Here is a 15,080-nt window from a genome sequence, read left to right on the forward strand (position 1 = left end):
AAACAAGCAACTAAAAGCATGTTCAGTGCTGCGGTTCAAGTGCTGGTTTTCTGTTTGTTTTTAAAGAAATAGGACATAAATGAGTGTGGTGTCAAGATGTGAGTCTCTTAACTGGGCAGTGACTCAGCTGTCCTGCCATCTGTGGACACTTCATTCGACCACTGTGGAAGACAAGTTGGCATTATCTGTTACTCTGGAAAAAAACCTCATTGTCAAACTGTTTCTCTCTCTGAAACTACTTTCTACTAAAGAAAATGTCACCATGAAAACCGTTAACAGTGTGTAGCAAGGTCATTGTTTCTGTTACTTTTCAGGCTTTTGCTGCGCTAGAAGGTTGAATCTCGAGAAGGCCAATGTCTGTCACTTTGACTCCAATAACAAATAGTAGATGGATTGCCATACATTTTTGTTTGAGCGTGTCTGTGGTCTCTCAGACCTTTATTAATCCAGCTCTATGTTCCCTTCACCCAATGTTCCAACTCGTTCTCATCCCCAAGTCATCTCATGTCGCTTCTTTGTCATTGACTTTTGCGTCTGCATATTATGCTCTAAGTATCCTCTTGCATCTGCTGTTGACTTTTCGGGATGCCGCAACTAATGCTGGAAAGTCAACAAAAGCACATGAGTATGATTAGGCAACAAAAACATGGGACTTACATTTAACAAAAAAAACATCATAGTTTGGCTCTTCATTCCTATGGGAAGCGAACATCAGGCTCCTGGTGAAAGTCCGGGGTTTGTTGGACCCATCCAACGTCTCTCCCGCCCACCCTACCTTCCAGCGCCTTCTATTCATTGTTACTGGCAGCATTTCAACCTAGCATCATCCGGCACTGTATCATATAGCTGTGACAGTATCTGTCAGGCAGCGTTTACAACTGACGCGGCCCATCCGGGTCATACTGCCGTACCAGGCGCTGCCCAGTCACCCAGTAGCGTATTTTCCAGCTGTCAAAGGTGGCTTTTGGCATTAGTGTCTTACGCTGAAATGACTGACAAAGCGGCAGCATTTGATGACGACATCTCTGACAATGTTTCTGAATGCAGAATCCCTTCAGTTGTTGACACAAGGAATTTTACTGCGAAACATCTGCAGGACTGTGCTGTTGACAATACAGTAGCTCGCACGGCCTCATAAATGACTGGAGCATATGCTTTTAATTGTGAAAATATATTATTTATAACAACAGGCAGCTCTGCAGCAGCATCACAACAACAAACGCCAATGTGAACACACACTGCTCACGCATGCAGTGTGGCGTGGGCTTAATTTCCAGAGCACGAGATGTGCACTGCATGCAAATCATCCTCAGTACAGCCTCTCCAGTATGAAGTCAATAGAAAGATGAGGGTCTGTATTTTTGACAGTATTTAACGGTATTATTTTCTAAATACCCTGGTATACTGTAATACTCCCCATGCCTATTAGCAAGTTTACTTTGTATTTAGATGAAAGCAACACTAAGTACAGACTTGCAGAGCTGCTCATGTGACTGTAGACTCTTGTTTTCTTGTTGTGTTGTGGGCGTTGGCATTGTAGTGACAAATAACCTTAGAGCCTGGGAAAATAAAACTCTCTCCTTAGATACCACTACAGGTAGAAAATGTAGGTGGAAAAATGTTTCTTTTGTAATTCAAGCGGACTAAGACTTTAATTTTTCCTTTTTCTCCTGTCATCTTCAGAGTCAAACCGTCAGGGCAGCTGGAGGAGCATGAAAACAGCTGCAAGCCCTGCCCTGTCGCTGCCTCCTCACCTGTATGTGGCTCTGATGGGCACAACTATGCCTCTGAGGTAAAGAAAAAATATTCTGCACTGCCATCTCTCGTTAAAAGCACTCTGCGTTTTATTCTGACCATTATTCTTTTGCTTTATTGCTGGATTCTGCCAGCAAAAAAACCCTGAAAAAAAATGGAAAGCCGTCGTGTCATCGTTTTAAATAATGAGAGGAGTCCAGTCAAGAGCTGTTTCCTGCTGCGCTGACATATACGTGGACGCAGCAGGGCAGCACAGTTCATCACTGCTCGCGGGAGGACAAGTGCACCGGCTCAGCGTGGCCGTATGATTAATGACTGACGTTGTTTTGAGCAGCATCACCGTACACCGGCCCCTGCCAGGACTCTTTATTGATTTCTGTATAGTTTTTAATTTTGACCTTGCATGAGAAGACAGTGGAAAATGACAGCTCATTCTTGCTGGCTTTCTCTAAGTGCAGTGTCTCATCTGAATGAGCAATCTCTCTTTCCTGCGGTCACCTCCATAAATATTTTAACTGTCTCTCTCTTTCTCCTCACAGTGTAAGCTGGAGCAGCAGGCCTGCCTCACAGGCAAAGAGCTGAGCGTCATGTGTGCTGGCTTTTGCCCCTGTGCCACAGCCTCCGTCACCCTCACGAATACGGACACAAAACGTGGCAAGTAGCTTTTTCTTCACCTTCTTCTGTTTATGCTTCTTAATTTTGGGATCCATGCCTTCCTGTCTGCTTCATTGTCATTCCTTTCATGAGTCTAGAGCTGCAGTCAAAACAAGCCCCCATGAAAATTGCTAGACTTAAAAAGTCAATTTGATATATTGGCCAAACAAAAAAAAAAAAAATCAATTTTCTGGGTCCATCACGTGATGCCATTGGACGCAAAAAGGCTTTTGCCCATAGACTTGTATCATGAAAGAGACGTCTGTAAATGTGGCTAATTTTGTTGAAATTACTTGTTTCACTTTCAGAATAGGATCCATTTAGTCTGATAACAATTCGAAAGGGTAGAAGTAACACAAAATTAAATCCTTTTATCCCCATTCAAGTTAGAAAAGGGCGAAACCGGAACTTAGTTGCTCTGACAGCGAACGTCTCCAGAGCACTTTCACCACTGGTCCAATAATGCAGATGATACGAGTTAATTATACACATGGAAGTCAAACTTTTTTGGCTACATGTGCTTGAAATAAACAGAGCCCCACCTCTGATGCTGTATCCAGTTTTCTTTATACAGTCATGGCTCATTCATTCACTGTCCATAGCCACTTGTCCTCTTAAGGGTCATGGGGGGGGCTGGAGCATATCCCAGCTGTCATATGGCGAGAGGCGGGGTCCACCCTGGACAGGTCGCCAGACTATCGCAGTGCTGACATATAGAGACAGACAACCGTTCACATTCACACCTTCGGGCAATTCAGGGTAACCAATTAACCTGACCTGCATGTCTTTGAAATGTGGGAGGAAGCCGGACAACCCGGAGAAAACCCTCACTGACGCGGGGCGAGCACGCAAACTCCATGTCACTGTTTATTTGTAATGTTAATATATATATTTTTTTCTAGACAGAAAACACTAAGTGACGGCGCCAGTGGGCATAGAAAATTATTATTTTATTATTATTTTCTCTCGAGGCCAAGGGGGACCGGCAGCATGGCGGTGCCCCTCCAGCAGATGGCGCCCTAGGCGACCGTCTATATCGCCTATGCCAAGAGCCGGCCCTGTAAATCGACATGGTGTCTTATCTTAACTATCATTTCAAAGAAAGGGCAAACATTCTGTCTTCTAATTCCTAAACTCTTGTCTGTGTCCTAATCTATCAAAGACCTCCCGTCTTAACTTAAATAATCTATCACTGTAAATTAGATTATTCACTCAGCACTCGTCCTGTCATGTCTGTGTCTATGTTTAGAGCGTTATGACCTGCTTGTATCTTTGATTAGAGTATACCGTTAAGCTACTCGAGAACAACAAGCCATAATATTGTCTTTCACTTGTCACTGACTAGCAAGCTTGCCATCATGGACCCAAAAAATGGGCATTTAATTCTAGCTACAAGGAGTTGCAGGCACCAACTGTGTAGGGGAAGCAAAAGAAACCCCAACTTCTTGTGAAGTTTTCTTCTTTATTCCTAATTCAAATGAATGAATAATCATTTATTTATTTGAATTATTTCTTGATATTTAGACTGACATACTGTTTGAGAAGCCTTTCAATCACTACTGTATATTTTGCTGTTTATGTTGTTCCCATCTTTATTGTCTTTGGCATACAGACCTTAAAAACAGTGCCGCTGCTGTTTTTGTCAGTTATTTAGGAGTTACTTTGAATTAATGACGGAGTCTGTGCCTTTCTGATTTAGGATTCCTAACTTGGGACGTCCAAAGTTAGGGCAGTTCTTAAATTACCGAAATTCCTATCCTGAGATAAGACTTCTTCCTAAGTGCAGTTTAGAAACACGTTTCTGTCATACCAAAAATCCAAAATGTCATTGAAAATCAGAAATAAAATAGGATTTCACACTAAAGAAGTTTCTGTAATGTGGCCCATGAAACCTAATTAGTATTATTGTATACAAATACAAATAAGTTTATGCAAGACAGGCATATTGTCAAATGTCAGAAAGGGTCCTTTCTTTAAATGTTGCCACAAGGCATTGTGGGTCCATTGTGTCTTTTCCTTTGTGAAAGGATGGTCCAGTGTGCTCTATGCTAAAGGCGATAAGAGAGGAAAAATTGAAGTGCCTTTCTGCAGCATTCAGAGAATTCGACCAGCTCTTATCACGGCTGCTGCCCAGATACTTCCTGGTCATTTCACTCAGTTAGGAACCTTCCTAAGCAAAAAAAAGGCTATTTTAATGCAGCCACGGTCTCAAAAAACAGAAGCTATAATAGAAGCTATAATGCACCACACACCACATGTTGTCAGTAGGATTGGTCCAATCAACCCAACGCTCCACGTTTGGGATCAATACTCACCAATTTCAGAGATTACTGTTAGCCAAATATCCCCCGTGTGGTTAAACTGCTCTTTCAATCATGTAATTATTTAGAGTGTACACTATCTATCACTGCAGCCAAACAGTATTGATCGGCCAAGCTCTCGGGCATGTAAAAATGCCAATTGATCAAAAGGATGAAATGTTACTCTAGTTTTTCATCTGTAGCCTGGAAAAAGTGCTTACCCTGAGACTGAAAGTGGATTTCTTTATTGGATAACAGCAAATTGCTGCTGTGGAGTTAATTGCAAAATAATGTTTTCTTTGAGTAGCAGATCATACATTGATGAATGACACCATGAACAGCTCGCCTCGACAGATGTACAGTGAGGGAAAGCTGTGCCTTTGATTCTGCTCACTGTACATCAGTGAGAGCAATATGAAGCCTGTCTGTTGGGAAGGTGAATCAGATTGCTGTTAAGTGTCTGCCAGAGATTTGAATGCTACGATTTCCTTTTTTCTTTCGCTTCCTTAGAGAGCTGCACGGGCCAGGACCTGGCAGACCTGGGCGACCGCCTGAGAGACTGGTTCCAGCTCCTTCATGGAAACGCCAAGCAGAATAACTCTGGCAAGCTCGGAGCTGGCACCGCTTCAGGTTAGAAACCCACAAAGCGGCTTTATTTTCAAACTTACAACTCAATTGTCTATGCAAAGAAATGTGATGTGAATGTAGTACAAACAGAAATAAAGTGTGATGAAAATTATTTCTGACAGCACTGGACAAGAGCCTCGTAGCCAGCTGCAAGGACTCCATCGGCTGGATGTTCTCCAGGCTGGACACCAACAGTGACCTCTATCTGGACCAAGCCGAGCTGGCTGCTATTAACCTGGACAAGTACGAGGTCTGCATCCGACCCTTCTTCAACTCCTGCGACAGCTACAAGGATGGGAAGGTCTCCACGGCGGAGTGGTGCCTCTGCTTCTGGAGGGAAAGTGAGTGAAGAGATTTCCACTGAAGAAGCACAGAGAGTCTGTTTTGGGTCAGATCTTTAAATGGGTGAAATAATAGCCGGGTTACATCACAGGGAAATAGAGGCGATGCAGTGATGTCACTTTATAACACCACTGAGCAGCAAAACCAAGGCTGCCACGAAAGGGGAGAAACAAACAAGTACAAAAATCCTTAAACTGTCGATGTTGAAATGCGACACATATACTGCATGTATGTGACACCGAAGTAACAGCACCTTAAGAGAAATAGTTTGACATTTTGGGAAATATACTTCAATTTCTAGCTGAGAGTTGGGTCAGAGTTGGGTCTTGTAATGCTAGACAGCCAATCACCTGCATCATTAGAATTTTTTTCCTAAAGATTATTTTTGGAGAGTTTTTTTGCCTTTATTTGATAAAATAGCTTAAGTGTGAAAGGGGGAGAAAAAGGGGGTGACGTGCAGTACAGGGGTGAGGCCGTGATTGAACCTGCAACCGCTGCAGCAAGGACGTAGCTTCTGCACACTTCTGCCCGCTCTACCAACTGACTACCAGGCGCATTATTAGATTTTGGTACAAGCATTCAGCATGCTTATCGGTTCACTGACGCGGATGAGATTTTCTCCTTAGTATCAAACTTTGGTACTTATGCTCATAGTATTTAGTACCTAGCCCCCAACCAGCACCTCTTAAACTAAGAAACCGTCAAAGTACTTTTAGCTCCTTAAAACAAAAACTGACATTTTTACTTTTATTTCTGTGTACGGCTTAAACAGAGATACATTGTGTTAATTAGTGACCTTTAGACGTGCTGGTGTTGTTTTTCTTTTTTTGGACACAGCTCGGCAGGCTGTTTACTCTTTCTTTTAGTCTTTATTGTAAGCTAATCACCTCCTGGCTCACACAGATATGAAAGTGGTATTAAACTTTTCGGCATGCTCCCTACAAGAAAACGAAAAAGCGTGTTACCCAAAATGTCAAATCTTCCTTTAAACAAGTCTAAAAGCCTACAGGCTGTTATTTCAAAGCAGCATTTTTCAGCCTAATCAACATCTTCAAAGGCGCATTCTAGTTTTTCTGTTACTTCTCTTTGACCTTCGGCAGTTTGTACAAACTTATGCTTGAACTCTCAATCCATTTATTTATTTTCCACCATGGTTTATACAGGTCTGACAATATTCTCAGACACGACCAGCATCTCTCTACCCCTGCTGAGAACAATCTGGACAAGACCTCTTCTATCTGAGTCATCTGACAGTTTGCCAGAATCACTTTCTGGCAAATCGAAAGTCCTCCTTTAGCGGCCTCACTGAACTGTGCCCACAGAGTCCCACAAGTTGTGTCTCTCCACAGTGCTGCAGGAAATAAGTCCCTACCTGAAATATGGTTCCTTGGGGCTAAAAAAACTCCTTCTCCAGGCTTTCTCCACTGCTGCTTTTTACCCTTGGTTTTGTTGTTTGCTGCCAGGCGCCAACAGCCATGTTTCTATATACGTACATGCATTTTGAAGTATCCCCTTAAAAAAGCATGTATAGAAACACTGAAATTCGACAACACTGCCTCAGTTGTGCAAACATTTTTTACGCTTGCTTGAGGTGTTTTTTTTCCATTGTTGCAAGTAATTGATGAGATAAATGTAACGCTGTATCATACCGCATTAACAAAATAGGTCCACTGACTTCCAAAACGACTTATAAGACCAGCCCAAAAATGTTATATATTACCGTTCAAATTGTCGCAATTGTAAACACGTCCTTAATCACATTAAGTGCTCGCAGTTCTGCTCCAGAACCTAAATTATTAAATTAGTACTTTTGTGCCCGTGTTTAAAAACAAGCACTAATTTTGGTGGAAAAGGGATATTACAGATTTGTTTGTTCCACCATTTGCCCCCACATTTCCCGGGGGTACTTCTTCGTTATGCTGTATCCGTAGGCTTTCATAAAACATGCACAAATATGGACGAAATGAACGCTGAGTACAGACACGAGGCTCCACCCATGTCATATACATATCAAACATTGAGCAGAAGTAAGCCTTAATTCACTTTATTTATTTATTTATTTATTTTTTTAAATCCTTTTTTGGAACATCTCACTGCTTAAAATTTGCTTGAAATTTTAATGGCAACACAGCTAATGACTTTCTGATCACAACTCCTCTCTTATTCAGTCCAAGCATCCAACACACAGATCCATCATTGATCTTTTGCCTCAGCTGCTCTGGTACCAGTTATCAGCTATGCTTGGACTGGTGCTGGTGAAACATAGCAAACATTTATTTTTTTCTGATTTATAAAGAAAAAAGAGAGATCCAAAATTCCCACAGTAAAAACATTTGAACCTAATATGAAAAAGGAAATTTGGACCTTTATCCAAAATTCAGATTTTTGTCCTGGGAATTTCTGCAAATCAGCACATATTTAATAAGATAATGTCTTATTTTCATATGTAAACAAACAATTTCAGAAATCTTGTAATATAAAAAAAATTGATTGTCTTACTATTAGTAATCAACTGGGGAGTTTCATGGAGATATTTTTAAGTTTAAGGTTTGACCCTATTCACCAGGGATGTCTCCCCTTTTGGAAAGGTGATCTTGGAGCTTACCATAAACAAACAAACAAACAAAACAGTGTGCTTGAATATTTATTTTAGAAATGAAAGCTTACTTGTGCGGCCCTGGTCCTGACATTTTATCATGTTGTAAAATAAAAATGATCTCTGTCTGTGCCTACACTCACAGGGCTTCTCAGCTGTGCTCATTTGCAACATCTGCACCGTGTGACCTTTTCCGAACAAATACAGGATATTTCTGCCAGTAACCTCATTTGCACACGGATTGCTCCATTGATCAGGCATTTAACCTGCATGCAATAGATTACACTGACCCCCTAATCAATTTTTCATTACTAGCTGGTGGTATTTGTAAACCATTAAATGATAATGGTTTTATGATGATGATTTGGAACAGGATGCCACGCCGCAAGTGAAGAAATGATTACAAACTGTTACTTTAACGAGCAGTAATGATGTTTCATTAAGTCAAACACAATAGAAATGCTGTGAAAATCTACAAACGCTGGGGAAGGCTTATCGCGTTTAGGTTCAACACAAAGTGTCTTTTTCTTCGTTGTTTCTATTTCTGTCTCTTCGGCAGGTTCAGCTCATTTCCTTGTCACTCTCAGACTGCATCCATATGTTCTTTCACCTAAGCTCTCGACGATCGATCAGACTCAGAGGGAATGAAATATAAGACTTTTTAAACAAATCAATACGACTCAAAAAAAAAGTGTAATTATGAAGAGCATTGATTGAGATAAAGTTTGGGGATTGCAGTTTTAGGTATCGTCTGTCATCACTTTTCTTGTTTGATTCTCACAGAGCCGCCGTGCCTCGCCGAGCTGGAGAGGATCCAAGTGCAGGAGGCAGCCAAGAAGAAGCCTGGTAAATTTATCATTTATCTTAGAAAGCAGTGCTGTGAAGTTCAAGATATATATGATAGAAGACTTTTTAAGGGGATCTATTATGCTTATTTTCATCTTCATATTTTGCTATTCTACTAAGTTTTTACATGCTTCAATGTTCAAAAATTCATTTTCCAAATACCGTCTGTATTGGAACAACTGTATTCAACCTCATGTCCCTTTAAGCCCCTACCCTGAAAAAGTCAGATTGGCCTGCGTTTTTGGGTTATCTACATCTCAGCACCACTGCTAAGTAATTGCAGCCAGGAAATGATTGTAACGGCGGCACCTTCTACCTTCAAAATTTCTAAACACAACTGGACATGTTCCAGTAGGAATCTGATGCGAAATCATGGCGAAATAAACATCAGCAACCAAGAATGCACGTTTCCCTTTATGTTAACATACTCCACGTTTAACAGTGTACATATTAAAAACACCAAGCGTAGGATCACGTTTTGGACAGGAAATTACCACTGACTCACTTCAAATCCTTTCAAAGCCACAGGACGCCATACAGTTCGCCATGAAGTGCACCATCTAGCCCCCGCACTCGCTTTGCGTCTTTGGGTGCTCTTACGTAATAAGGGCCTGGAGCAGCAGGCGAGAAGCTGGAGGAGGCTCATTTAAGAGATCACAAGCGCACGCCTCGGATTAGGTCCTAATCAGGCTGGGGGGGGGGATTAGAGGGCAGCGTCGGCTTTAGGAGAGAGAGTGGGGCTAACTCGGCCATTTGGCTCTTTGAGAAAAAAAAACATGCTCCAGTATCTACCCAGCATGCAACACAGCTGTTTTTTTTTAATCTTCAGCTCCAGAAATGTTCCTCCATCCCCGAGGCCCACTTGTCTCATTGCTTGTGTTTTCTCTAGTTTTCACGGTCGAGGAGAAGAGGGGGGGTTCGGTGCTTGTTAGAGAACTGCTTTGGGTTTGACAAGAGTGTCCTGAGGGAGGCCGAAACAGTGGAGCTCTGTCACCGAGGCTGTCACTACATTTTTTTACATGCCACTCTCGCAGCATAAGGAAACACACCACGCCAACATACTGTACGAAATCTCATCCAGCAGCATATGCATGCTTGTGTAAAACAAACAGGAAAGCGTCTTCTGTCTCCGTGGTATTCTCTGCCAAAAATCCGCCTCTCTATCCTGACTGATGGTCTTATCACAGGTTCGCTGAGGCGTGCTGGCGTTCTCGTTTATGCTGCGCTCGTCTCAGGCATCAGCATGAGGCAGCAACGTGTGCTGAGCGTATAAATATTTAACAACCAAGCATGTGCGTGCATCTGTGTGTGCAGGGATGTACATCCCCAGCTGCGACGAGGATGGCTACTACAGGAAAGTGCAGTGTGACCAAAGCCGAGGGGAGTGCTGGTGCGTCGACCAGCACGGTGGAGAGATGATGGGCACCAGAATCCATGGCAACCCCGACTGCGGTAAGAGGCAAACGCTATTTCTCAGACTCTACACAGCTAGAAGATTTCTGACTTATGAAGTAATGTTTGGCTGCAACTGAGTCCTTGAAGTTGTTTTTTTCCTCAGAGCATAAAAACATTCGCTATTGCGGGGGATTTCAGCTTGTTTCCAATGCAATATTATGTGCTTTGTGTTTTTTTTTTTTTTTGTTAAGATCAAGGTTATTTTTTTTCTTGATTTTAGTGCACTGACCTGCGTTATTTTTTCTTATGTGATAACACAGACACTCATTTTTTGAAAAATCTCAAACAGGTAGATTTTTGTGCAACAGATTGGAATCTTTTTACTGCATTTGCAGGGTTTTTTTCCGCTTGTTTTAAAGGTCTTTAAGAGTAAAATAGGAGGGGAAAAACAGCTGCACACATTCAAAACCCCATGTTGGATGTTATTCTTTTAATTCATCAGTCAGTGTTTAGTCCATAAAATGTGAGAATAATTTTTTTAAAATAAAATAAAAAGTCCATCACAAGTTTTTATGTCGGCCTGTTTATCCTTTTCCAGATGAAGTGGCGGGATATTCTGGAGATTTTGGGAGTGGCGTGGGATGGGAGGATGAAGAGGAGAAGGAGGCAGAGGACACCGGAGAGGAGGCGGAAGAGGAAGAAGAGGAGGAGGGCGAGGCAGACGATGGAGGATACATCTGGTAAAACTCTCTGTCCCCACGCGGAGAGCCGAGTCACAGCCGCTGGCCTGAAAATCTACAGGGACGGCTCTCTCCTCAAAGCAAAAAGATTTTGGGATCGGACCGGGGAGGCATGGAGTTGTGTATCATCCTGGTGGGATATGTGGTGCCGGGCGGGTCCGGGGATGAGATGATGACAAGTTTTTGTCTTAGATATGTGTAATTGCTTCATTCTCTTGTCTCTGTTTTTTTGAGCAACAGAGCTTTTTGTTTTGCCGTCCTGGAAAGCAGGACCCACTGACTACTGCGCCATAGGTAGCTAAAGTCCATCAGAATTCCTATATTGTCCGACCGCCATCTATGCATATAGAGATTACCAGTAATTTTGTATTGTGTAAACAATCGCTTGAGTATTAGAGCAGCCGTCCCACTGGAATGACTAGAGAGTATAATTTAGAGGAAAGGTTCGACTTTTTGGGAAATAAGCTTGATTTCTCTCCTGCTGAGAGTTTTGTGAGAAGCTTGTTATCTCTCTTATGTTAGGTGTTACAGAACAGACTGGACACAGGGGGGAAACAGTTGGTTAGCTCTGTCTAAAGTGAAAATATCACCCTATCAAAACCTCTTAAGTTCATTAATAACTAACCTTAAATCTTTCTTCTTGTTTAATCCGTACAAACAACACATTAACGCCAACACAGTGCGTCATTATGTCACTGTATCTGCTGGACTATTCAGAAAGTCACTCCGCCAGGATAAGAAATGATCCGGCATATACACTCTTAGAAATTATGGTTTCAAAAGGGTTCTTCCTAAAGCGATGAGATTCTATCGAGAACCATTTGCTTCTGAGGAACCGTTTTTTTTGAAGAGTTCTTCGAGGCTTTTTTTTAACAGTTCCATTAAAAACAAAAAAAGTTCCTCAAGGATTCCTCTAAGCTGGAGCGTCCTTATCCTCAAATATTCAAATGTTTTAATTTTTATTTTGTTCTGCTGCAGTTGATGTCTCTACCATCATTTCAAGCCACACAGGTCATGGTTGGACTATTTTTTAATTTTTTTTATTTATTTATATTTTTTATGGGTACCTCGTACTTGACATTTGCTTTTTGGTTCTATTTTGGACCACGTTTCAGTTCCCAACTCAATTGCACCACTGGCATTGTGCTGTAGTTCTGTTGTAGACTCAGGGGTTATGCGGTTGGTTACTACTTTTAGAGCCCTTCTAGTTGTATCCTTAGGGTGGGTTCTGCTTTGCACCCATAGAAGGTGAAAAGGTTCTGGATAAAAAACCCAAGAGAGGGCTCTAGGTCGGCCGATTACACCATAGAAGGGTTCTATCTTGAACTTTTCTTGAACCCCTTTAGAACTGTTTCTGTACCTGTTCCTGAGCCTAATTTTAAATCGTTTGGTGCATGTCGACCAAAAATTACTTGGTTCAGAACCTTAAGAATTGGTTTCCAGCTGGAACCAAAACATAGCAGGTTCAGAACTCAAAAATTTTCTTCTCATCAGAAGCTGGTTCTTGCTTGTTTTTTTGTTGCTGATAAAAACAAATATCTATAATAACAAAAAAAAGTTTGCAGGTTATCACAATACCCTGACACATTGTTAATTACAGTGGTTCCACGTAAAACCAGTAGAAACGGAGGCCGGCTCACTAGATAACACCCAGGTTCCAAGAATCCTGAACAAAAACAGTTCAAGAACCAGAGTTAATTTGGTAGAAAAGAGCTAAGAGAGGGTTCTGCGTTGAACCAGTACTTCGTAGAAGGGTTCTCTGTAGAACCTCTCATAGGGGGTTATGGATGGAATCCTTTCAGAGGTATAATAATAATAGTTTAGATATTACCCTTTATGTTGGGTTTTAGGTAGAACCCTCTGAAAGGGTTCCAAGTGCAACCTTCATACAAGGTTCTACCAGTACCCACGAAGAGTTCTCCCATGGGAACATGCTGAAGAACCCCATTTGGTTCAAGTTAGTGCCTATATGTTACCCAGAGTGTGAAACATCCCATAAAAATGTATATTGTTTTTACAGTTTTTGTATGGACAAACAAAGATAAAACATGTTGGTGAGCTTCAGAGGTGATGAAAGGCTGATTTTATTAGCTTTGGCTAGATCTGGACTAACTGTTCTCCCATGGTTTCAGTCTTTAGTGAATGATATGTTACTTGTGTGTTCACAACCTGCTTCTGCTGCCCTCAAGTGACCAAAAAATTGAGTATTTCCCAAAATGTGGTTACATATTTCCAGACTGATTCTGTATATAAATCCAGTGTAAATGATCTGTGAAGCAAGCCTTGAGGATTTCAGGTTACTACGGTTCCAAGCTACCTTTATGATAAAGGTGCACCCCAGCTCATAAAAGTTTTTAAATCTTACATGCTTCACGATTGAAGTGGAAACACACAATACAGGACCTACATTTCCAGAACTTTTATTGAAAACCAGTAGAATGTACTTTAATGGCCCAAACTGCACCTACAGTAGAAACCACTAGTCGCTGTCATCTGCTGAAATCATGTCAAAGAATGTGCCACAACTATGTTTTATTCTGAGTTTGCAACTTGAAAATCTGTATTTTGTGTTTAAAAAAAAAATGTGTGCATTACTTGAAGTTTTGTGTGTATACTTGAATTCACATTGTAATTTTTTTCTATGAGAATATCGTTGCCATGTCTTCATTCATGCTATTGATAGGCCAGACATTTGGTTGTTTTTAGTATTGCATGTTAGTAAATAAGAATGTACTTCTAGGCTGAGCACTTTACTAATAAAGGCACTGGAGCCAAACTGTATGTTGACTTCAATCTTTTATTATCCTCAAGAGAGAAATTAGGCTGAATTTGTGGCTGCTGTGCCACTAAGTAACATACCATCTCCCTTTGTAGTTAAGGATGAATAGTTTTGCTACAATCCTGCTCATTAAAGAAAGGAACACTGAGGTTAGGTGCCTGTGGGGAAATTAAAGGTCCGGTGTGGAGGATTTAGGTGATATATATTGGCAGAAATGCAACTTAATATAATTAGTATGTTTTCTTCAGTGTATAATAGAGATGGGAACCTGGCTGGCTTCCCACCTTCCCAGTTATTGATTATTTTCAAGTTAAAAGGCTCAAGTTCAGGTGAGGACAGGAGTCACTGGTGTTAAAGAGTAACTATATACACCCGACTTTTGGCTCAAGTGCCTCCTCCCTGGATCACCCAAACGTGCTGCCTCTTGATCCACAGCCCCTCCCTGCTCCCACACACAATATAAAATCAGTCCAAACTGTAGACTATGCTTGACACTTCCACAATGCTTTGAGAAAAACAGTTCCCTGCTTCCACGCTGTTCCTTAATGGAGAGTTTTTCCAAATTAAGTTACAAGTGTTTTTTTGTTTTGTCAAGTCTGATTTAAAGTTATTCAGATTTATCACTCAGGTCTGAATCAGATTCAAGTCGTGACTCAACTCTACCCTTCTCATGTATAATCACCTTAAAATAAGCCTCATTGTACTTTTACTACCTTAGAATGGGCCGTTTATATCTACAAACAGAGCGGGTCCTCACACAGTTAATGAATACTGCCGCAAATCCAACCAGGAGGACTGGTTGCAACTGCAGTTTTCAACACTAGATGCCACTAAATCTTATACACTGCTCCTTTAAATAAATTCATGACATAAAGACAGATTGTCCTTGCTGAAGGGAGCAGATCAGGAGAGGATATTGTCACGGTCTGCTATGGCTCTCTCCTGCTGCTGTGGGATTTTTTGCCACATACGCCCCTCCTCTCTCTCCACCTGGCCACTCCCCCTCATCAGCCTCATCACCTCCACCTGGTGCTTCCAGCTGCTCT

The 15,080-nt window shown here is 41.5% G+C and overlaps 1 protein-coding gene across 1 annotated transcript in view; it reads left to right on the top strand.

Moving 5' to 3' along the window:
• LOC121959274 (testican-2-like) overlaps positions 1 to 14,017 on the top strand; it is a 55,560-nt gene extending 41,543 nt beyond the window's left edge. The window contains exons 5-11 of the mRNA XM_042508515.1: positions 1,684 to 1,792; positions 2,295 to 2,409; positions 5,220 to 5,339; positions 5,459 to 5,677; positions 9,058 to 9,120; positions 10,435 to 10,572; positions 11,114 to 14,017. Of these exons, the coding sequence (XP_042364449.1) occupies positions 1,684 to 1,792; positions 2,295 to 2,409; positions 5,220 to 5,339; positions 5,459 to 5,677; positions 9,058 to 9,120; positions 10,435 to 10,572; positions 11,114 to 11,259 (910 nt within the window). The 3' untranslated portion in view covers positions 11,260 to 14,017. The remainder of the gene's footprint in view (positions 1 to 1,683; positions 1,793 to 2,294; positions 2,410 to 5,219; positions 5,340 to 5,458; positions 5,678 to 9,057; positions 9,121 to 10,434; positions 10,573 to 11,113) is intronic.
• Positions 14,018 to 15,080: the final 1,063 nt, after the last annotated feature.

This window comes from Plectropomus leopardus, chromosome 19 (assembly GCF_008729295.1).
Source record: "Plectropomus leopardus isolate mb chromosome 19, YSFRI_Pleo_2.0, whole genome shotgun sequence".
Lineage (NCBI taxonomy): Eukaryota > Metazoa > Chordata > Actinopteri > Perciformes > Serranidae > Plectropomus > Plectropomus leopardus.